This window comes from Stigmatopora argus, chromosome 2 (genome assembly GCF_051989625.1).
Source record: "Stigmatopora argus isolate UIUO_Sarg chromosome 2, RoL_Sarg_1.0, whole genome shotgun sequence".
Classification (NCBI taxonomy): Eukaryota; Metazoa; Chordata; class Actinopteri; order Syngnathiformes; family Syngnathidae; genus Stigmatopora; species Stigmatopora argus.
Window position 1 is genome coordinate 7162609 of NC_135388.1, and position 23270 is coordinate 7185878.

The 23270-nt window shown below is 38.5% G+C and overlaps 1 protein-coding gene across 2 annotated transcripts in view; it reads right to left on the bottom strand.

Moving 5' to 3' along the window:
• Nucleotides 1–23270, bottom strand: part of LOC144066788 (semaphorin-4B-like) — a 73250-nt gene that overhangs the window by 11415 nt on the left and 38565 nt on the right. For both annotated transcript variants that reach the window (XM_077590130.1, XM_077590122.1), the window contains 6 exons: nucleotides 19004–19401; nucleotides 4558–4718; nucleotides 3683–3745; nucleotides 2760–2858; nucleotides 831–942; nucleotides 250–366 (listed from right to left, as the gene is read on the bottom strand). In XM_077590130.1, coding sequence (XP_077446256.1) covers nucleotides 250–366; nucleotides 831–942; nucleotides 2760–2858; nucleotides 3683–3745; nucleotides 4558–4718; nucleotides 19004–19184 — 733 coding nt within the window. In that variant the 5' untranslated portion in view covers nucleotides 19185–19401. The remainder of the gene's footprint in view (nucleotides 1–249; nucleotides 367–830; nucleotides 943–2759; nucleotides 2859–3682; nucleotides 3746–4557; nucleotides 4719–19003; nucleotides 19402–23270) is intronic.

Below are 23270 nucleotides of genomic sequence, written 5' to 3' on the forward strand. Positions count from 1 at the left end.
GGAAAAATAGGGGGAAAACATGCTTGATTCTGGTTCGTGTCGGCTTTACGTGTCTTATTTTGCAAAATGCAAAACATTTCAGTCAATGGAGAGCAATGACAATTTGATATATTGTTGTGATGGAAGGCAGCAATTTAAGAGGAGCATTCATTAACAAATGGGAGGGGCTAATGAGCATCATTTTCAAAGCTTAGCTATAAAAGGAGCCTTTTTTAAATGCTGGTGGTGTTCACATTGCGACGCGTTTACCTTGCAGCCATTTTAAGGAGTTTTCCGTCTTGAGCGCCGTTCCCTGACCCAAACTTTTGTAAATGACGGGCTCGTTTCCTTGGAAGTTGCTGACTGTGCCTGTGTACAGTTCACCATCTAAAAATAAAAATAAAGTTTATGTGGTCGAGCTAAAAATTCAGAATCATCCTTTTGGAAGACACAAGATGCTTAAGAGGAAATAATGTCTAGAGAAAGTAGGACGATGGGTGCTCATTACTTATTCATTGATTAATAATAGCTAAACAGGTTTAAAATAAGTATGTCTTAAAAAAATAAGATAACGCGAGTTATTATTTTTTCTTTTATCAAGATTTTTTTTATCAATGAATAAACTAAGCAGTTGTAAAATACATACAAAAGATTTTTGCCTTTTTGTTACTTCAAATATCATTAAAAATACATGAAATCAAATGAAAATGAATAAAGAAGAATATACAGTTTATTATTCATTCATCTTCTGAAGCGCTTATTCTCAGAAGTGTTTTATATTTATTATAAATTTGAAAGATATACATTTTTCATGAACAAAACGGCATATTTGAGCTTTCAAAAGTACCCACCGACAATGATGGCCGTAGATTTGTACTCGGGATTAAAAGGACAACGGCTGCGTCCGTCCTCCATGACCACCTCGCCGGCGTCGTCCCTCGCCAGCGTGAATGTGGACGTGTTCTGCAAACAAGACGGGCAGGGTTTGATGACATCATCAGGATGGATCACCATGACCTCAACGGCCCAGAGCGCTAAACACACAAAAGAGCCCTGATTTCCTGGCAGCGCGAATGGTGAGTAAACGGGTTGTCATTTGCCACACATATGGTTCAAATTGTGTGCAAAGTGCTCGTCAATCTGCCACATGAGCTTTAATATTCTGCTTTAATAAGCATGTGTTGATTAAACATCTGGTTTCCTTTTTTTAAATCCACATAAGACAATGATTGGGTTACCAAGAATGAATGATAAGTCAGTAGCAGCACATTTTTGGCCAAAAAAGAAGAATTCGGCTTGACTCATTTGGTAAACTAATATTTTTTTCAATGTGGCAGTGTATGAAGTTGTGATCATTGTGTAAGGCACCTGTGTCAAAGTGGTGGCCCGGGGGCCAAATCTGGCCCACCACATCATTTTGTGTGGCCCGGGAAAGTAAATCATGAGTGCTGACTTTCTGTTTTAGTTTCAAATTAAAATGAAAAGTATAGATGTATATTAAATTTCCTGATTTCCCCCCCTTTTAAATCAATAATTGTAATTTTTTAATCCATTTTCTCTGTGTTTTTAGTTCAAAAATCATTTAGTAAAATCTAAAAATATATATAAAAAAGCTAAAATAAAAATCGTTTTAGATCTATTAAAAACGGAATATTCAGGGATTTTAATCCAGTTCTTTTAATCCATTTATAAAAAAAAAAAATCTAAATATTATATCTAAAATGGTCCGTCCCATGTGAAATCGAGTCTGACACCCCTGGTGTAAGGCTACTTCTAGCGAGGTAGCATATATTTGATCATCATTCTTGTTTCAAAATGTGTTGTTTGTTTTATTGGTTTGTCTCCTTTTAATTATCGGTGTCAAAATCCAGATTGGGCCTGTCTCAAAGCTTGTAAATCATCTTTATTGACTTCATGTTTCTTCTTCTAATTTCTGTTATCCTGAAATAATGCTGATTGCGGAAAGAAATGTTTTCGGGGACTATTTTTTAATTAAAAAAATAAAGATCAAACTTACTACCTTAAATTTCTAAAAAAAAAAAAAATAAATTGGAAAGTTTCCGTCTTTATTTTTGTAATTAAAACTAAAAAATTCAGCTCTTATCATCACTAGACGTCCAATCCATTGTCGGCGAACGTTCGACATTAAATAGATTGGACATCTACTAGTAAGAAACTCAATTCGCAACAGAAGGATGATTGGACACCACATGATTGGACGTCCCTCATCGTCTGTGGCATTAAAAGAGTAAAAGGGAAAAATTTAAGGACACAAACAATAAAAACAAAAACAAAAGTAAGCTAATAAAAGGCATAAAACCAGGAATGCATAACTCGGAGTTCGCGACATAAATCTGTCCCGAACATGCCTGTCTCGTTAAAGATGGTCTATAAAAATAAACATGCAATTTTATGCATGTGACAGAGCGTCCTGCGCTGTGTCAACACGGGGAGCGTTCACGCCGTCCTCCTCGGTCCGAGACGTCCCGTGTTATTCTTTGACTTTTGGACGTCAAAAGCGGGAAAGCTCTACAGAACTGACGCGAATGTCACCCCACGGTTGGGCTACCATTCGCTCCCAACGTGCTTCTTCTCTGGGTAAACACGTCTGCAGCTGGGAACCACCCACACATTAACGGCCTGCCTGTTGACTTGTCGGGATAAATGTGAAAGCTGACCACGCAAAAGAAGGGAAAGAAAGGAAACTATGGACCTTCCTGGTTTGAATACAGCTTTCAAGTAAAGGGTAAATTTTGAAATATACATTTGCAAAGACTCACAATGAAGGTGCAAATGGGGCTGAAGGCGTAGGTGCCACACACGTACAGGTGAGTGCTGTTGAGACGTAGCAGAATCTTGATGTAATTGAAGCAATCCGTCTATCGGAGAAGGAAAAAAAACAACGAATAAAACAAAGAACATGAAAAGTGCTTTCTATTTGCTCCACTTCTACACATAAAAACCTTGAATGATCAAATAAAGCTGAATTTGAAGGATTTGTCGCCTTAGGATACAAAAGCTGGTTTGACAATGTAGACATACAAACAAGAAAAAAAAGTCACCATGCACACCTGATGAAAGTAGCTAAAGATGACAAAAAAACAGTGTTAACTCTTTTTTTTCCTGGTTAAAAAATGAATTGCACACCTGTTGCCATCATTGAGTTAAATACTATGAAATAAATGGAGTTTTACTTGGAGCAGTAACCTTTGTGCATTTTTTTTCTCCATTTGAATTGCATTATTTTAGTTTTTATTTACATTGTGTTCCATTAAAAACTCTAAAAAATAAAATATTTTTTAGTTTGAATGTTTTATTTTGGAAAGATGAAAATAAATGTAAAACAAACAAATAAAAGGTCATTTAAATCACACAACACTAATGAGACACTTGTATAATAACGAGTTGAGACAATAATACGGCTATCCTAAAAATTATATTTATTTTAAAAATTAATAATAATAGCTTCTTTTCTATTAATTTTTTAATGAACGTGCAAAAAAGTGTGAGCACCCCCATTCTATGGGATATTTAAACCAAAAGATAGCACCCCACCAAAAAAATCCACTTTTAAGATGCAGGATTTAATTTGAGGGGGAGAAAAAATGAGCGTCTTGTAGTCCGAAAATTACGTCAACTTCTGATTGAGACAAAGACATAAAACAACAATGTTTTCTATTTGTGAACTCCGAGATCATCTCACCTCAAGGTTCTTCCCTTTGAAGCTGCACTCTTCTCTCTTTCCAAGCGGAGTGGCCCAAGTCAACTGAAGGCCCCCCAAAAAACAGTCAAAATGAATCATCAAAAAGAAAAAAATGCAACAAGCTTAAAAAAATTCATACAACCAACTTTGGTAAGCAGGAAAAATTCAGAGTTGAAAAAAACACTCACCTGATGTTTAAAAAGTACTCCAATTAGCATGTCATAAACTTTTTTTCTCTGAAGCTTGCTTTCCCAAAAAAATCAAAGGATGGAAGGGGCCAATTTGAAATCCTTCCACTTTTATTTGTTAAATAGACGACCAGAACCAGGTCCAAAAAATGGGCTTTAAAAATTGTATTTCAACTAGTAACTCTGAGTAGTGCAATGCAGGCTGAATTGAAGCTTCTCCTGCGGGCCTCATCTCATCTCATCTCATTTTCTGAACCGCTTTATCCTCATTAGGGTCACGGGGGGTGCTGGAGCCTATCCCAGCTATCTCCGGGCTAGAAGCAGGGGACACCCTGAATCGGTGGCCAGCCAATCGCAGGGCACAACGAGACAAACAAGCATTCACGCTCACACTCATACCTAGGGGCAATTTAGAGTGTCCAATCAGCCTACCATGCATGTTTTTGGAATGTGGGAGGAAAGCGGAGTACCCGGAGGAAACCCACACAGGTGGACGTGACCTGGATTTGTAGCCAGGACCCCAGAGCTATGAGGCCGACGCTCTTCACCACATGCCACCGGCTGCGAGCCAATAAAAACTGGGCAGCGGGCCGGAGTTAGGAGACCCCTGACTTGGAGGCTAAACTAGCGCAAGTGCTAGCTAGCACTTGGCATGTGGCGATATACGCGTCCGTCCGTCTAACTCACATTCTTCTGCAGCTTAGTCCTGCTGATGTCAGAGAGGCTGAGGGCAAAGAGCGCCTCCCGGGCCCCCACGTAGAGCATGTCGTCCTCCTGGCTGAGCAATAGCGACGTGTAATTGAAGACACCCTCGGCCGAGAACCTCTTGGCTGATCTCTCCTTTGCATCTGCGTGGAAAAAATAAGATATTATGGTTATGGCGGACGGAGAAAAGTGCCCAGGTGGCGCCTTAATTCATTTATCAATACTATTATATTCTATACAGTATACAATAGTACGCCCCTTTTTGATGAATGTAAATCAATTCCATTCATTTTCCATACCGCTTGTCGTCACAAGGGTAACGGGGGTGCTGGAGCTGATCCCACTTTGGGCAGTCAGGGGACACTCAGAATTGGTAGCCAGCCAATCACAGGGAAATCAATTTAAAAGGTAAAAATGTTTTTAAATGACTGCGTTTTTCCCCCTATTTTTAAATTAAAAAGCTAAGCAAAAAAAATAGAAAAAAACAATCTCTATTATTTTATTATTATTAGATTATATTTTTTTTTACTATTTATTGAATATTAATCAAAGAGTAATGGGAAATAAAAAAAATAATGTGTGTATTTTACAAAAATTAAAAATGCACCAAAAATGGTGAAATTCAAGTTAAACCATCAAAAAAAGTCTGATAAATAAAAATATATACACGAAAAAATAAAATTATGAAAAAAGAAACTCAAATTAAACAGAATAAAATACTTTTTTTTAATACAAAAAATTAAATAATTGCTATTTTTCCTGAAATAAATCGAAGATTTTTGGGTACTTTTATATGATCGCCTTATCTGTAACAACACTAGTTGAATCATGATTTTTGTTCCCTAATCTTTCATGTTCTCTTCCCAGTCTCTTTACCCAAAGTTGTGTCGTCTTTCAAAAATATTGGAGGCTAAATTAAAAAATAACTGCTCCCTAAATAATTTCTCCAACCTTGACAAGATCAGCTGCGCTTGGTGAGTCATCCCAATCTACACCGTCTTAACAATATTATGTACATAGGGCAAATTAAGGTTAGCTAAATTGAATTACAGGCCTTAAAAACAGCATGATTTAATTGAGACAAGGAATAGGGCGTGGATTATGCTCATCTATCCTCAGGGTATTTTGATAAAACTATGCCAGACATGCTATTATGACACCTTTTTTTTTTAAATTGTGAGGGGGAAAAAGTCAAGAAATAACATCGACATTCCTCACAAGTTGCAACAAACATTTTTTTGCCCGTGGCTGTGTTCGTACACCGCCATGCAAAATTGTGATACATGTTGTTGCTTCAGTCAATGAGCGTCACGCTTCAAAATTCCTTTGGTAAAAATAAAAAAAAAAATGTTTGCCAAGATTTGTTTCTAGAACTATGTAACTAGAAAATATTTTTTGGGGGAGAAATTGCAAACTTCTTTAACATTCATAGCCACTATTGAATTGGGGGAAAAATGCCTGAACATGATCATGTTGTTTTGGTTGTGATATCAATCAAAATAATTAAGTTTCTAGCTTTGGGAAAAGAGATTCAAGTCTTGGAATGCTAAACATTTGTTTAAAAAAATATCTCTGCAAAGGAATTTATCTTCACGCTGACACTGACAAAACAAGTGGATAGTTGAAAATTATTTAAATGGGAGACACTGAAAGACCGATAATAAAACACTGAAGCCAACATATTATTGTCTATAGCACATGTGTCAAAGTGGCGGCCCGGGGGCCAAATCTGGCCCGCTGCATCATTTTGTGCGGTCCGGGAAAGTAAATCATGAGTGCCGACTTTCTGTTTTAGGATCAAATTAAAATGAAGAGTATAGATGTATATTAAATTTCCAGATTTTCCCCCTTTTAAATCAATAATTGTAATTTTTTAATCCATTTTTTTCTGTGTTTTTAGTTCAAAAATCATTTTGTAAAATCTAAAAATATAAAAAAAAGCTAAAATAAACATTGTTTTAGATCTATTAAAAAAACTGAATATTCAGGGCTTTTAATCCAGTTCTTTTAATCTATTTATAAAAAAATATCTAAATATTATATCTAAAATGGTCCAGCCCACATGAAATTGAGTTGACGTCAACGCGGCCCGCGAGCCAACCCGAGTCTGACACCCCTGGCATAGAAAGTGATGCAATGTAACTGTTTGCTCACCGTCAATGGCAGCTAATGAGTTCATACTTAACAATGGAAAGAAATACATTTAAAAAGCCCAATCTTCTTTAACCGACTCCGATCCACTGAAAATGTTTTTCCCGATTTAGAATTGGGGACATGGCTAATTGTGCACACTTTGTATCCATGCTTTTGCAAAAATATTGACGTATCGCTTCTCGGCGCGGAGCTCATAAAATGCGAACACGACGGCGAAGCCAAAATGCAGCTTGTCTAAATAAGATGAGCCGCTCGTAAACACGACCATTTGCTGTCGTTCCAATAACACTCAAAGCACCTTGGCAAGATAATAAGCTTTTCCTACAGACTGTACGAGAAAAAGCCAGCTGCACACGAGTCATCTTGTGCAAAACATCACATTTAAAAGTACTTTTCCAAACCAAAAGCTCTTGCTTTGTGGAAAATCCAGCAACATCTGGAATCAATAAAGCCAAAGCCTGTCGTTAAAGTCATAGGCGGGGACAAAATATACAGTATATATATTAAAAAGTCTGTGTATATATATATATATATATATATATATATATATATATATATATATATATATATATATATATATATATATATATATATATATATATATATATATATATACTCTATATTCTTGTATTTGTCTTTTCATAGTTGCAAAAGCACAAAAAAGTTGATCTAAGTTAGTTATTGTTCTAAAAGGTTCCATAAATTCTTATGCACAAGCAAATCATGTAACATAACTAAAAAATAAAAAAAACAGAACACCAAAAAAGACCAAAAAGGATCAAAAGATGAAATAAACTCTTTAAAATAAAAGCAATTAAATAGGAAAAAATAATGCCAAAATGAACATATAGTCCAAAAATACAAAAGCATAAAAATGCAAAAAACTGTTAGCGTATTTTTCGGACTATAAGTTGCATTTTTGGCAAGGCAATTTTTAATTTTAAAAGAAACCAGGGAGGAAAAACTGTCTAAACCCATAACTACAACCTAAAAAAAAACCTGGATGTTGTGGTCAGAAAGAAAAAAAACATAGAAAAAAAAAAAGTCCCACTAGAATATTAGTGGAGGCCCAGACAAACAATGAAAAAAGTGTGATTTATAGTCCAGAAAATACAGTAGATCTTAATACTGCTAAAAAGACAGTTAAATCCTTTTCTTAACAAAATGTACCATGCACATTTATGAGCCTGGTGGTCCCCTGAGGGACGGTCATTCCCTAAAAAACTGCTTCCTGGGGCATGTTAACACTCCGTCATACATCACAGTGAGACAATAGCATAAAAAGCAGAGGAGGGAAAACCCATGAAAGTAGCACTAGTGAGGAATAGACATCGTTAAAGACGGTAGCCGTGGTAACGAAGCGGTCAGCGTGAGGGAGAAAAAAGATAACATGTCAGTTGTGTGGCATTTGAGCGCCATCATTAAGTGTGTCTTGAAGAGGTCGTTTGCGGTTGGACGGCGAGGCTGATTTGGAGAGAGGTGGATTGAGACGAGGCGAGGCTCCTTTCCGCCCCCATCCATCAGCCTCTTGTTTCATCAGCCGCGTGCCAACTCCGGCTTTTTACCGCCGCTCGTTGCAGCACTCATCATCAATACGTACTGCCGGCTCCAACATGTTCAATTAGCCGCAGGTTGCCAAAGTACACAGTCTTGGCCATTAAAGTTACACCAAGTGAGAATGAGAAAACACTCATCCCTCTTTACTTACACTTCTCGGAAGGATTTTCACAAGGGGATTGATTATTTCTGTGGGAATCTTTGGATCATTTAACCAATGCAAATACAGTAAAAACACCAGTAATATATATTAACATACACAAAAAAAAATGACAATAAATACAAAAAAAATTCTAAGTGTTTTTTTTGTTAGTATTGAAATTCCTAACCTCTAATTGTTGTCCAAAAAAGACACTAGGTTCAATTAAATAATGATTTAAGGCTAACATAGGATGTGCACTATAGAGAAGAATTCATAGTAATATATATATATATATATATATATATATATATATATATACACACATGCATTTATTTATTTATATATTTTCTAATTTATATATATATATTTTTTTTTAATTTTTTTATTTACTTATTTATTACCTATTTATGTCTAAAATGTCTTTTTCTGTGTCTGTATTCTCACCCTCTTGCTACTGTGACAGTGAAATTTCCCGAATACGGGATGAATAAATCTAATCTAATCTAATCTAATATTGCACATATAACATCTCAAATGATACGGACACAAATAAAGTACAAAATTAGATATAATTGAAAAAAAAAACAAGCAAAAAAATGTACTGTGTCAGTAAAAAGAGTGAGAAGTGAAAAAGCAGGCGCAACACATTGACTGCGAGACATTAGACATCAAAGTCTAATTTCAACTGTAATAGAATTGTTACCCTGTTGTATACATGTCAAATATATATGATTAAATGCATGCATTTTCCATGTTGCATTTGAAAGCATTCAATTCTGATATGAAGCCCTTCAACTTGGCAGGCTCCGCAAACCCTCCCAAAAAATACATCCGAATGCAAACTTTATTGATGAGGTCACCCGCAAAAATCCCGCCAAACTATAAAGTCAAGCAGATGTTGAGATGAGCCGAAAACAACAACTGAATACATTTTGGGACAACTTGTGTGCATCGGCGCTCGGCTCCGACTAACAGAAATCATCCGCCGGCGCCATTTTCCACCCAAAAAGTAAAGCGCACGTGCTCGAGTTCGCAGCTGCACATCACATTCCAGATGTTTTGTATTGTTGAGTAGCGGCAAGGGAGGGGCTACTGCTAATTGCTCCTGGGAGGCCTGATTGTAAACATGGCTCGCATTGACTAAAGCAACATGAGGCAGCAATGTGAAGCTCCGGACGCTTTGTAAGGTACAGCAAAAAAAACAAGACATTAAATGATCCATGTTTTCATTTCTTAAAATGGTAGTAAGGGTCACTTCGGAAGAAAAAAAAATGAGTGCGAAGAAACCATATCGAGTCACACCTCATATTAAAAGCCTTGAAGACGCGCCCCCAAAGATTTGATGGTCATATCGGTAAATCTTATGATGCTGAGGAATTCGACAGAAACATCTTTTTTTTCTTGAAAAGAAATCGCCATCGAGTTGAAAAGGGTTCAGTCAGTCATATTTAGGGTTGGGCATTACTTGGGTTTTATCTGACACTATTATTACAGTTCTTTTTAAAAGTGCTAAACTGATAATTCATAAAAAATAACGCAAATGTGCTACATACGAGAACACTCGTGTTACATGAAATACCAACAGAATATAACTCGTGAAGCTACGAATCCAAGCAAGCAAGCAAGCAATTGGAGGACATAACATCACATTATAAAATAACTAATATATTGGATATTATTTGGTCCAGTTACCACTGGTTGCTTTAAGGTCTGGTATTCACTCAATCCCTGTATAAAGACCTACCATGTTGAAAGTATTATGGTAAGAAAAATGATCAAAAAATATCGCTGTTAAAGGCAAAAATAAAATCGGCGCAAACCATATCATGTGACACCTCCTATGAAAGCCCAAAATGACAGCTTTTCAAAAATACTATTACATCATCAACAAACCTTAAAATGGCAGCCAAATTACTCCTCCCAGAAAAAAAAACACATTGGGCAAACATCTATTTACACCTACCCTGAGTCATACCTTAAATTAAAGGCCTCGATGACGGCTCACCACAGAGGTTATTACATTCCATTAAAAGATGATAGTTGCTATTTCAGTTAAGCAAAAACAAATCTGAAAGGCTATACCACAGCAGTATCTATTTGGAATTCATTCATCCACAACAAAATCAATATATCCACTCCATCCATATTGTCACATGCCCAACGTTGTCACTCAGTGTGGCTTTGCAGAATTGAGTTCATCCTATTGAATGATGTGCACCTCAAAGACACACAGCTGCACCTCATTGATAACAAGCACAACCAAGCAGTGCCAAAGCAACTCGGAATGCGTGGCATTATGACAAATAAATGGAATGCGGGAGCTTGATGCTGCCTAAATGGAAGAACTTCACCTCTGTGCAAAAACAACACAAATACACGCAAGATGACAACATGGCTGAGAGGCTCGGCTCTATCATTAGTGTCTCTCAGGTGTCACTTCCCCGGCAGGGTCCACAAAAATGGAAGCTTTGGAAAATCCACACGCCTTTTGTGACACTAGAGCGACTTATACCGACACGCCGTGTGTCATTCCTTCAGTCGCAACAGCTAAAAGAATGAGACGTGCCCGCACTCGCACGAGGGAAGCCGTTGGATGCCCATGTTGTGTGAAGAAATGTCGAGGAAAATGGGGGGCTGATGGGTTCTAAGAAGGATGTTGACGGACAGATTAGAAGAGTGAGGCATAGAGAAGGTGGTTGTCACGACAACTGGTTCCTGACAACTCAATGTGGGGATGATTGACTTAAAGTGCCAGGAAAAAAAGTTCTGGTAGGAAAATACAGTTGGTCCGTTGGCATTTAATCTATTTGTTTTCATGACTATTTTTGTAAATTGACATTGAAATTATAACATGAAGCAACAATTTTGAAGAATAAAACTGCTGTTTTGGTCTGAATGCTGTTTTTAATTAATTTGATGGTGCAGAATCAAAAACTGTTTTGGTTTTCTGTCAATTCAAAATTTCCGCCACAGATTTTGCTTTGGGTTTTGATTGACTGTATTTAACCAATCGATATCATCACAGATAAAAAAAAATGTGATTTTTGAAATATTTCGATGAAAATATACAAAAACTTGATGTAATAAATTAGACTGGACAACAGTTTTAGATTTTGCCTTAAAAAAAAGTATTTAAAAAAGTTCAAACGGACCACAACTGGCAAATTCGGAAGCTACGGGCAACAAGAAGTCTGGAATGAACATAATTGAAACATTAAAAAAAAAAAACAATCACGCTCCGGGGATTAATATGTACACCTCCCTTTAAGATACCAACAAAATTTAATTTAACCTACCCAAGAACAATAAGCCCCTCCCCCTGGGTGGCCGAAAAAAAAAACATGGCCCAGACTCAAAACAACAAAGAAATGCAGTTTTCCATCAACTCCGTGACTGCCGCTGACCCATTTGGACATCTTTCGCTGTCATTAGCAGCCAAACGGTTCAACTATTTTAACCCACCATACATCTCTGACTGCACGCATACGTTAAAATTAGCACCTGTAGAGTCTTGCCGATGGTTTGCGCCGCTTTCTAAGTGCAGCTATGTGGTTACGGCCAAAGTGCTAACGCAGCATCCAGACCCACTGAGAGTTTTTTTTGGGAATGAGGAGTTGTGAAGTAGTCTGTCGCTGTAGTTGCACACACACCGCAAACTAAGCCGAGTGGGCGCTTGGAACGTCGCACGCTGATGGTTTTGTGCACGTGCTCCTCAAACAGCTGGAAGCTTTTACCGCCGACCGAGCAGCACCGCCGCCACCGCTTGCTTCCTGTCACCGTACTCCACGCGTGCGCCGCTTTAGCCATAGGTGCAATTATCCCAGGCGGGGGCTGAGTTCTGATAACGGCTGTAATGGCACTTTCTCCTTAGAGGCGTGCGACATAAATTCCACTATCGTGATTAAAAAACTGGATATTGTGCTACTCTGGGAACGGATTTGTGCAATGTTGACGCACTGTACAGATCAGGTTCTATTAGTAGGCCTTCTATCAAGAAGCAATACATGTCAAATCTTAGGCTGCGTGAAGCCTGCACTGGAAGACCAGTTACGTACGTCATCACGGTACACGGTCGATTGGTCGCCGGTCTTTTGGTCGCCGATCTTTTGGTCGCCGGTCTTTTGGTCGGCGTTTTTTTGGTCGCCCGGAAGGTTATTGATAATTACCATTTAAATCGTTGCTCAAATTCCCTAAATACAAACTGTAAATTACTATTTAGTCATACTTAATGCCGTAGTATTTATTAGGCTAAAGAAAAGCTCCAAATTTCCCGGACTTTTATTGTTTTTTGTTGGAGAACTTGTTAAGACCCTGACTGACGTAGCTTCTTAAAGGGACAACGCATGTACATACAAACTCTTCTACACTCACACGTCGGCTCAGTGAAACTGCTCATGGCCATTGTTGGCTTTTATTGACGCGTAGACAGTGTTGTTTTACCTTGTTTTGTCGCCGGTCTTTTGGTCGTCGGTCTTTTGGTTGCCGGTCTTTTGGTCGCCGGTCTTTTGGTCGCCCGTTGTCGCGGTCCGGGCGACCAAAAGACCGGCGACCAATCGACCGCACACGGTCATCACATGGTGCAGAAGAAGGTCCCGATTCCAATTCAAAGGATGCAGTCGCTCCATTTTAACAGGCTTGGAAAAATATGTGATCAATAAACATTATTTCAACCGGTGACTAGATATACGGTTGACATTCATTCATTCATTTTCCGGGTGCTGGAGCCTAACCCAGCCAGTGACGGGAAGAAGGCGGGGGAAACCCTGAATTGGTGGCCAGCCAATCGTAGGTCACAAAGAGAGAAACGATCAGTCACGCTCACAATCATACCTACGGACAAATTAGGTTGTCCAACCGGTATATGTTTTTGGGATGTGGGAGTACCCAGAAAAAAAACAAGCAGGCAATATTCAAACCCCACACAGGAAGGTCAAAACGCACCGGGAATTGAACCCTCGATCTCAGAGCTGTCCGGCAGACGTGATCAAAACTTGTTCAGTTTTTTTTTTTTTAAAGTACTTAATTTTGATCCTTTCTTTAAAAAATTGAAGTGGATGGATTTTGTAGTCGGATTTTGATTTATCCGAAAGCGGCCCTCAGAGAAAAAAAAGTTTGAACACCCCTGTGTTAGAGTGTTACGGTTTGCAGTGTTTCAGTCAGTTTTTTTAAGCGAGTGAAAATTCCAAAGGAATTGCATTTAATGAAGTGGAAAAAATGAAGAGAGCCAAACTGGGAATTCACATTGGATGCTTGAAATGGCTTCCAAGGTCCAAAACTTAATGTTAACGGCATGTGAAGGTCGTAATCTATTTTGGATGATTCAAATTCAGGGGGAGTTGTCACTTTTGATTCCTGCTAATATGTCAAATGGTTTTTTTTTACAAACAGTGCGCAAGCGGAGCATCAAAAACAGAAACAGTGCATTTTTCCAGTCGCTGTAAATAAAATGACTTGCTTCGAGATGCTGCCCAGACTTTATAAATCGCACATTTGCAATCTCCCCTGCAATTTTTTTTTAGCTAAAATCGAGCGTCAGTAACCTCGCATTCCTGTCTGTCCACTTCCATTAAAAAGTACAAGGTCATTTCTCACATCGGCTATTCTGCGCCAATCACGCCGTTGAAATGCACCAGGACGGCACTTTTCTCCGCATCCTCTGGAGCGTGTAAAACGGAGGATGAGGCCATTAAAAGCATGCTGCAATTACCTCCCTATTGTCACGAGCATCGTTGGCATCAGATGCCGATGTTTGAGGGGGTCACCCATGCCGGTGGGGGGCTCGTGGGCCGTCTTTCTTTCGGGATCAGTGGGCGTTTTCTCGCTGACGTTAGAGGGAAGTCGAAAGACCCAATTGAAAAAAAGGCTATTATGTCGGTCACCTGGCACTGGCAACTCATCCATTTATTGTGAAATCAATCAATAACTATTTTAACACTTAATGTACCATTTAGAGAAATTGTTGGACTCAAAATGGTCCTAATCTTTTTTAAAGTTTTCTTTTATCTGGATTTTTTTTATTGCATTTAAACAAAAAAGTAAATATTCTCGCTTCTAAGTTATTATTAAATTTGTTGTTGATTGAAAAAAATCAGGAAATGTTTGTTTTGATTGAGTTTTCTTTTATTTTGATTTTTTTTTTTTAATGGATTTAAACAAAAAAGTAAATATTCTCACTTTTAAGTCGTTATTAAATTTGTTTTTTATTGAAAAAAAATCTGGAAATGTTTGTTTTGATTGAGTTTTCTTTTATCTGGATTTTTTTTATTGCATTTAAACAAAAAAGTAAATATTCTCGTTTTTAAGTCATTATTAAATTAGTTTTTGATAAAAAAAAAACAGGAAATGTTTGTTTTGGAGACTAATGCTAAAACTGTACGTCTACCAGTTTTGATTGAGTTTTCTATTATTTGGATTTTTTTAAAAATTGGATTTAAACAAAAAAGTAAATATTCTCACTTTTAAGTCATTATTAAATTAGTTTTGGATTAAAAAAAAATCTGGAAATATATTTGTTTTGATTTTTAAAAACAAAAGGGGAATAAACTGTAAATAACCCCCCAAAAAATAAATGGGCCAAAGTTTCTTTTTTTAAAGGAAAATTTTTGGGCATAAAACAGGGCCCCAAAGCACACGCAAATTATATAAATAATAAATAACAAAATAAAGGAAGAATTGAAAATGTAAAGATTTGCAGATCACACTATTGTTTTAGAAAAGCCCTGTTTTAAAAAAAAAAAAGTTTTTTAACCACATTCAGTGAAGCATGCAAAAAATAGCAAGGGGTCACTAAAGGGTCTTGACCCGACGTGCCGCAATTACGTCCCTATTGTCGCTCCCATTGTGGACGTCGGACGCCGGCACTTGTGAATGTCACCTCTACTTGCAGCGGGTTCACAGTCTACATTTCTTTCAGGCGCGTCCCGGTCGGATTTTAGGGGGGCATCGAAGCATTTGAAAAGAACGCCAGTATTTGGGCAGCCTGCCTCTGCTGCCAAGGTCTTTGGATTAGCATGCATGAGAGCCGACGGACAATATACGCTTGATGCTAAGCAAACTTATTTTCGGAACGACACCGTGTACACTGAAGGTTAGAAGCTTAAACGGGGGCAAATTGTAAAAGAATTCCTGTGGGAATGTGCGGTATGGAGAAACGAGTATCTACCGTTGTACTTTTATACTTCCGTTGTGGTCATTTTGCCTACTGGAATTTGTATTTATTTGAAATTTGCAATTGGGCAAACAAAGTAAACACAAAGTTAAGAAAAACGTCCTCACTGAAAAAGCTAAAAGAGCATACTGGCAGATGAAGCTAGTCTGAACTGTTAGCTCAGCAGTTAACACGCTCGACTGCCACAGTGACAATGTGGATTTTAACATCCAACCAGTGGCGGGCCATCAGGGCCTTCGAGGCTTTCTCTGCTGGCCTAAGAAATATCTGAATCATATATTATATTTTGTCCATCAATACTTATTAAATAATTCAAAATTGCCTGTTAGCTTCCTTTCATTGCTTTTCCCCTGGTTGCACTACTTCCAGATGTGTGTTTTCATATTGAAGCATTTAACCAATCACATTTCAGCCATTATTTGTTGCCAGGGTCAGAAATCTGCCTCAAGGCCTTCACAATTAGTTCTGCAGGCTCTGCTGCATTAAACAAGCGTCGATAAGACTGTTGCTTTAACCAATCAGATTTCGAGTTGGCAACACCACAATGCCTTGTCGCATTCGTAGGGATACGTCATTGCCTTCTCGCAGGCGTAGGGATACGTCATCGCTTTCACCAACTATGATTGGCTTGTGATTAGCCAGAGCTACCAAACTGTACCTGGAGCTAGCTGCACAAGCAAATATATTGTTGTGTTGATTTAAAGCCATTTTCAAGACGAACTATGCCAGAAATACGACAGGACAGGCTCGACTTTCAGCATTAGCTTCGATGGTGATATAAAAGAAGGAAGAAAGAAAGGAGGATGGATATTGTGTACAGTTAAAAATGATTTTTGGTGAATAAAATATGGCTATATTCCTAAATAATATTTCAATTGTGGGCCAAGTTCTGATATCTGAAAAGCTCCAGTGTTTGTATTTAATCACTAAATGCTGCTAGGAAGTGGATTTTACCCCATTTTAGAGGTTTTATAGCCATGAAACTTTTTGAGGGTTGGATTGATTCGTTGAAGGCGCTACGAGAAAATGGACGGACCGCCACTGCATCCAACCAGTTAGTCATTATTACAGTCACTTGCAATAAAACAACTGTTAAAATATAGATATTTGTATCCTACTTTGTTGTTAATTTGACAGAGAATCTATGATCATTTGTTAAAACAGTTCACTTCTGATACTTGATATTCTATTTTTTTAACTTTTTTCCCCCCAGTGTGCTGTAGAGTTCCAAAGGTCAGTACTATTGGCACGCTTGCCTTCTTTGTTAACAAATGAACGTTAAGCTTGTTTTATTTTTAAGGCCAACGTGAACTGACAGTTTGCGAAACAGCAGGGAAGAGACACTGTGAAAAATTCCACATGAAATCCAATCCAGCGATGAAATATGTAAACAAATGTGAGGTTTTTTTTTTCCCGTCACGGTGGTGAAAAGCAACTTGCTCAACTCTTCTCAGGTTCAAAACCTGAGCGGCTCCTTGTTGACGTGAGCAAAGGAATAAATAAACGTCTTCTGGCTGCAGAGACGTTTGCGATAAGGAAAAACACGGCACATGCTCGACTTTGCGCCCATGATTCTTTGTGCTGCCATAATGAATAACAGACGAGCTCTCCCACTGCAGCCGCCACACAAAAAACAGCGCCCGGCGCTCATGAGAGATTAGCCTGCTCATTAGGAGAGAAGCATGGAGAATGGCAACCAATGGAGGAAGGACAAAAAAGACGTCTTTCCAGGAAAAAAGACCACTTTAGAAAAGGGGGTTTGGGGGTGGGTGGGAGGGGGTTCTCACCTCCTCTCGTTATTTTCCCCCCTGCAAGCAATTAGGACCGTGGCAAAGGTTTTCAGGGGTAATGTGTATTACATGGTGTCGTACATTCCCGTTTTCAAATTGTTTCTGCAAAGTGACTTAGTGTAATCCATTTAAGAGTTTGACAAAGACGTTAAATGGTTCAAACGAGAGATCCCAACTCATAATTGCTGTCTGGCAAGAGAACTTTGAATTATAATGAGGCTCTCGCACGGTTACATCCATGTTAAGAGGCAACTCTAGATATATTTTGTCATTGAAATATTTTTCCGTATATCTTTTCACTTTACTTAATATTGCCAAAGTGTCTGCAACCTGCGACTCTGTTTGGATAAGATATGAACGGGAGCTTTCAGTTTTCTTTCCCCGTAGCAAGGCCATCCATTGCTGATAAGTTACAGTTGCCCTAGTGTGGCTGCCTTGAAATTTCCATTTTGGTGCGAGGCACGCGGATACCATTACGAAGTTAACTTGTGGTCTGGCATCAGCCTGCAATTGGCGACGACCAACCATTACTGGATGAATTCATTTCTTATGATATTGACCCTAATAAGGTGCTTTTGATCCATGCATCCATCTCAGAAATACCACGCGCGATGATTTTTCTTGAGATTTTCCCTTCAAAGTAGCACATTTGTAGTCTCAATTAAAACCACGAATATGGAGGTGAAAATTGAGAATCAGGGGGCGGCTTATACGCGAGAAATTGTAAAATTCAATGATTTTAAGGCAATTTTAAGTGTGCAGTTTATACGCGGGGCGGCTTATATGGGCTTATATGCGAGTAAATACAGTAAGCAAGCGATACCTTTGCCAACCCAAACATTGGCTAATCAATTTTTGAGTTTCTGGGCACTTTCTCTTCTTCTATTTTATAGTACTCAGGAGGAACAACTTGGACACCAAGCTTCTGGTAACCTTCTATAGAACCACTGTGGAGAGCATCCTGGCATACTGCATCACAGTGTGGTACGCCGGAAGCACAGCACCAGACAAAAAGGCCATGCAGAAAGTGATTAACACTGCCCAGAAGATCGTCGGCTGCGCTCTGCCCTCACTGGAAGACATTGCCAGCCCTCGTTACCTCAGCAGAGCAAGGAACATCATCGGGGACCCATACCACCCTGGTCACAATCTGTTCCAGCTGCTGCTATAGGTCCCACAAAGTACGGACAAATAGGCTTAAGGACAGTTTTTTTCCCCACATCCATCAGAACTCTAAACTTGCGGTAACACAACACACAATCCCTTCTGTGTAATAATTTCGGGGTGAGGTAATATGAAAAGACGTTTGGGTGGTGATCTGCCTCCTACTGGCTGACTGAAGGTAAGTGAAAGACAGTGAGAGGTAAGTGATGCGGTCGGGGGGGTGATGCGATGTATCCATAATGCCAAATTACGAGACCGAAACTATAACTTATTAGGTCTTTTGCCGAGAAAACGCACCTTATGGAGAAGCACTACCAATTTCGTCATACGCAGTTTCTGGGTGTGATGACAATTAGGCTTTTTGTTGTTAAAGATGACAACAGGGCCTATGTCCGATTATTATTATTATGTTTCCATTTCTATGTTTATGTTTTATGTTTTTTGTTTACTTACCATATGAGAAAGTGATGCGGGGCATCACGTCGTCGTCCGTGGTCGTCGCCGATTGGACGAAGACAGCCAACAGCAAGGCGGCGGCCAAGACTGACACCGCTAACGTCCTCATGGTTTTCGTAACCCTCGCGGCCGCAAACACAAAAGGAGAGTGTTTGTTTGAACTTTCTTGGAAATTCATGAAGCTCCCAGGGAGTCCCCGGCTCAGCTTTCTATCCTCGCCAGCATCTTTGGAGGTAGTGAACGCTCCCTTGACTTGATCCTTTTATTCCCAGCGGTCTTCCTCGTACACGGCTCGCAGCCTCTTCGCGCCAAGACCAGGGATCCTTTCTGGATTAAAAGCCTGTTTGTTTTATGCCGGCGGATGTGAGCCGCTCTAAGCTCCAAGCGCTGGTCAGCTGTGGAGAGAACAGAGGGGAAAGCTTTCTTAGAGTCGCATCCAAAAACATGGCCAATTAAAACTCAGCTACAACAACACATTCAATTAGTGACAGCAGGAAGAATTTTGGCTTGAAATTTTCCTAGAAAGTCTAGATTTATTTTTAAAGGAATTGTCAGATTCCGTCTTACTATGTATTTGTCAATTTGAGTCTTACTGAATTTGATTGATTGGACTCAACACGTTGTCCTTTTCTTTGCAAATTAAACCGAAAAACGGCAGAACAAACTTTTCTTCCCATTTCGACAGGAAGTTTATGATTGGAAGGGATCTGACGGAGTGCAAGCTTTTTTTTAAAAATCCATTTGGTTTCATTGGTGTGGAGGGCAACGTTGTTTTGTTTTTTTCCCCCAAATTCAATTGTTTTATCTAAAAAAATGGTTAATACATGTCAAATTGCTTTAACACAGCTGGTGCCCATACAAGTGTCCAGAATCCTCACTTCCACTTACGCCATTGGTTTCATCTATGCAGAGGCTAACCGTTACATTCATTCAATTTGTTGAACCATTTCAATAGTTATGAATGTGTTTATTTTTGACAAGATTCTACCATTTAATGTGTGTATTGAGAAAAAACAGTGATAGGGAGACTTCAAGTATACTGCCAAATAAGACGCAAAACGCAAACAGTTGGTACCTCATGCATAAACATTGCAAACTTTTGCAATTAAGTTTTTTTCATCCTTCCGTATCCAATGACACTGTCATTAGCAATAATTGCTTGGCTCAACATTTGTGGCTATGATGAGGATTAATGAAAGGACAGCCAGTCCAAAGACAACTCTATAATTTGTATCAAAGAGGTACTACAATGAAACCCATCTGTTCAGGGATTTTTATTGGCTTTTAGTACTCTTCCATCCATCCAAGAATTACTGGCCATTTGTATTCATCAGCAAAAAAATAAAAAATTAACAGAAATTGTCCAAGTAATATCAAACAGAAGTGATGGACAATTTCACCTGTATTTAGTAAACATATACGTGATGCTTGACTGCTTTCTCTAGTGGAGCCAGAATATTAGAAACCAAATCTAGAAATAATCCATTGATTAGTAAATATCCAAATATCGCAAGTTATAACCGGTGATCAAATTAAAATCTCTTTTTGAGATTTTAAAGTAAATATGATCGATTTAACCTCTTTTTAAATGTATTATTATTAATTATTTAACATTCTCTTTCAGAAAAAATGAAAAGGTAAATATTCTCTCATTCATTTAAATGTAATATTTACTGTATGTATCTTTAAAAATATAATTTTTAAAAGAAAAAAATAAATATTCATCTTTTTTACTAAAAAATAGAGGAAATATTAATTTTTGTATGATATAATATTATAATAGTGTAATAATAAATACATTTTATTAAACAATATGACAAATAATACTCATATTCACACTTTTCCCATTGCAATTCTTTGGTTTGATGGTACATTCCTGACTAAATTGGAAAGCCCAGACTAATATGATAATAAAGTAACAATGGCATAGCTATCCACCAACACCAACAAGATTGCAGACGACAAATGTCACTTTGATGCTTTGAGGTCACAGCACCCCCACACACAAACACACACACATACACAATCCACCAAGGTCCAACACAGGCACTGACGTTTAGATAGTAAACAGCAACAGCACATGGCGTCTCTGGTGGAGAGCTTCTTCTTTTTTTTTCTTTTTTAGTGCAAATGTTCCCTCAAGAGCTCATTCAAAGGTTTTAAAGCAGGTAATAAATCTATTGGCAGGGCAGGGTGGCTGGATCGAGGTTAGGAGGGGCGGGTGGGCGACTGTTCTGCTTTGCGAGTGGCCCCCAGTTGTCTGGCCACCGCTCATGGCAGACTTCCTAGTGATCACAGCTCTGGTTCGCAGGCACCAGGCCGGCTGCCGAGGGGGTGCTTGGAAGGCCACCAGATAACTCTACTGATAGACTATCAAGTCTTGTGGTTGTAAAGTTCATTTCAGTCTGGATCATTTGCTTGTGTATAACTGGGGTGTGACGAAAATTCATGCTATCATTTAAAAAAAGAACAATACAATTGTGTATATGTATTTCAAATAAATTACTTTGCCAGTCCAAATAGATTGGACATCTACCACCGTCAATAGCAAAGAAACTGTGTCACATTATTAGACATTTCACGTTGTGATTGGCTATTCAATCTGGCAAAAGCGATATATACTCCCTGATTGGAGATCCCATGTTCCACAAGCATATCATTACTCAACATGAGAGCTTTTTGAATATTTAATGGACAGTTAAAGCTTTCAGGGAGGAAGGATTCCAAGGCACGCTGATGAAGTCTATCGAGCTTAAGCTTGACGCAAACTGTCCAAAAAAATCGCCTGACCTTTTTTCTTATCCAAATGAGTAGTTTAAGAGACAGTTGACCTGGCAAATAACATACTTTTGGCAGACCCATCAGTTTTGCTAAATAACATTTACGCCAAATTGCTCTGAGCGCACAAATCAAATGCTTTTTAAAGAATTTAAAATTTAAAAAAATGAGGTTAGTCATGCATCACTTCTTTTTACTACACTAATTACGTTGTATGTTTTATTATGTAAAACACAGCTGTTAAAATTTCTGTTCGATGAATAAAGATTAAAAAATAAAAATAAATGACATCATTTTATACTTCATTTCTTTGATTATCACATATCAAACCATTTAAAATGCATTTATTTTAATATATTTAATATATATTTAATTATACAGTTGAGTTGAGAACCCTGGTCTAATGAGATAATAGTACTGACATTTATTAGCATTTTTTAATTTAATTCAAAGGACAACATTGGTCTAGTTTGGCCATTCCACCAAATATCCAGCAGGGTTACCAGAGCTATTGTGTTGGGAACAGAAAGCCCTCAGCGGGTGTGAGACCAGATAGAGACGTCATGCTGGGATTGTCTTTAGAACTCACACTTGGCACAGACTGCTAAAATGCAGCGGGGGAAAGCAAAGATTTAAAAAATACAAAAAAACAATGGTATATACATCTGCATACTAGTGCCAAATTGTGATCCGAGATGAAATTTATGGCAAAACACTGGGTGCTATTTGCTCATTTGCATATTCTAAACACAACAAAATAGTCGATAAAGTGCAAATGAGCGACGGGATGAACTCCCTCCCAGCATGAAATGGATTGACGTGCGCTATTAAGGAAGGAGACGAGTCGACGCGAGAAGCCGCCGTCGTCAATTGCTCGATTTGCATAACAAACGGCGCATCTAGTCGTCTTGGAAGCGGAAAGTTAGCGTGATGGAGCCGCGGTGACAATAGAGAAAAGTGGAATTTTCGTGTTTGTAGTGTTAACTGTGTTGAGGGAATTGACTCATTGGCTGCCATTGAAGGCGACGTGTGTGGTCGATTGGTCGCCGGTCTTTTGGTCGCCCCGACCGCGACAACGGGCGACCAAAAGACCGGCGACAAAACAAGGTAAAACAACACGGTCTACGCATCAATAAAAGCCAACAATGGCCATGAGCAGTTTCACTGAGCCGACGTGTGAGTGTATAAGAGTTTGTATGTACATGAGTTGTCCCCTTAGGAAGGGACGTCAGTCAGGGTCTAAAGTTCTCCAACAAAAAACAATAAAAGTCCGAGAAATTTGGAGCTTTTCTTTAGCCTAATAATTACTAGGGCATTAAGTATGACTAAATAGTAATTTGCAGTTTGTATTTAGGGAATTTGAGCAACGATTTAAATAGTGATTATCACTTACCTTCCGGGCGACCAAAAGACCGGCGACCAAAAGACCGGCGACCAAAAGACCGGCGACCAAAAGACCGGCGACCAATCGACCGTGTACCGAAGG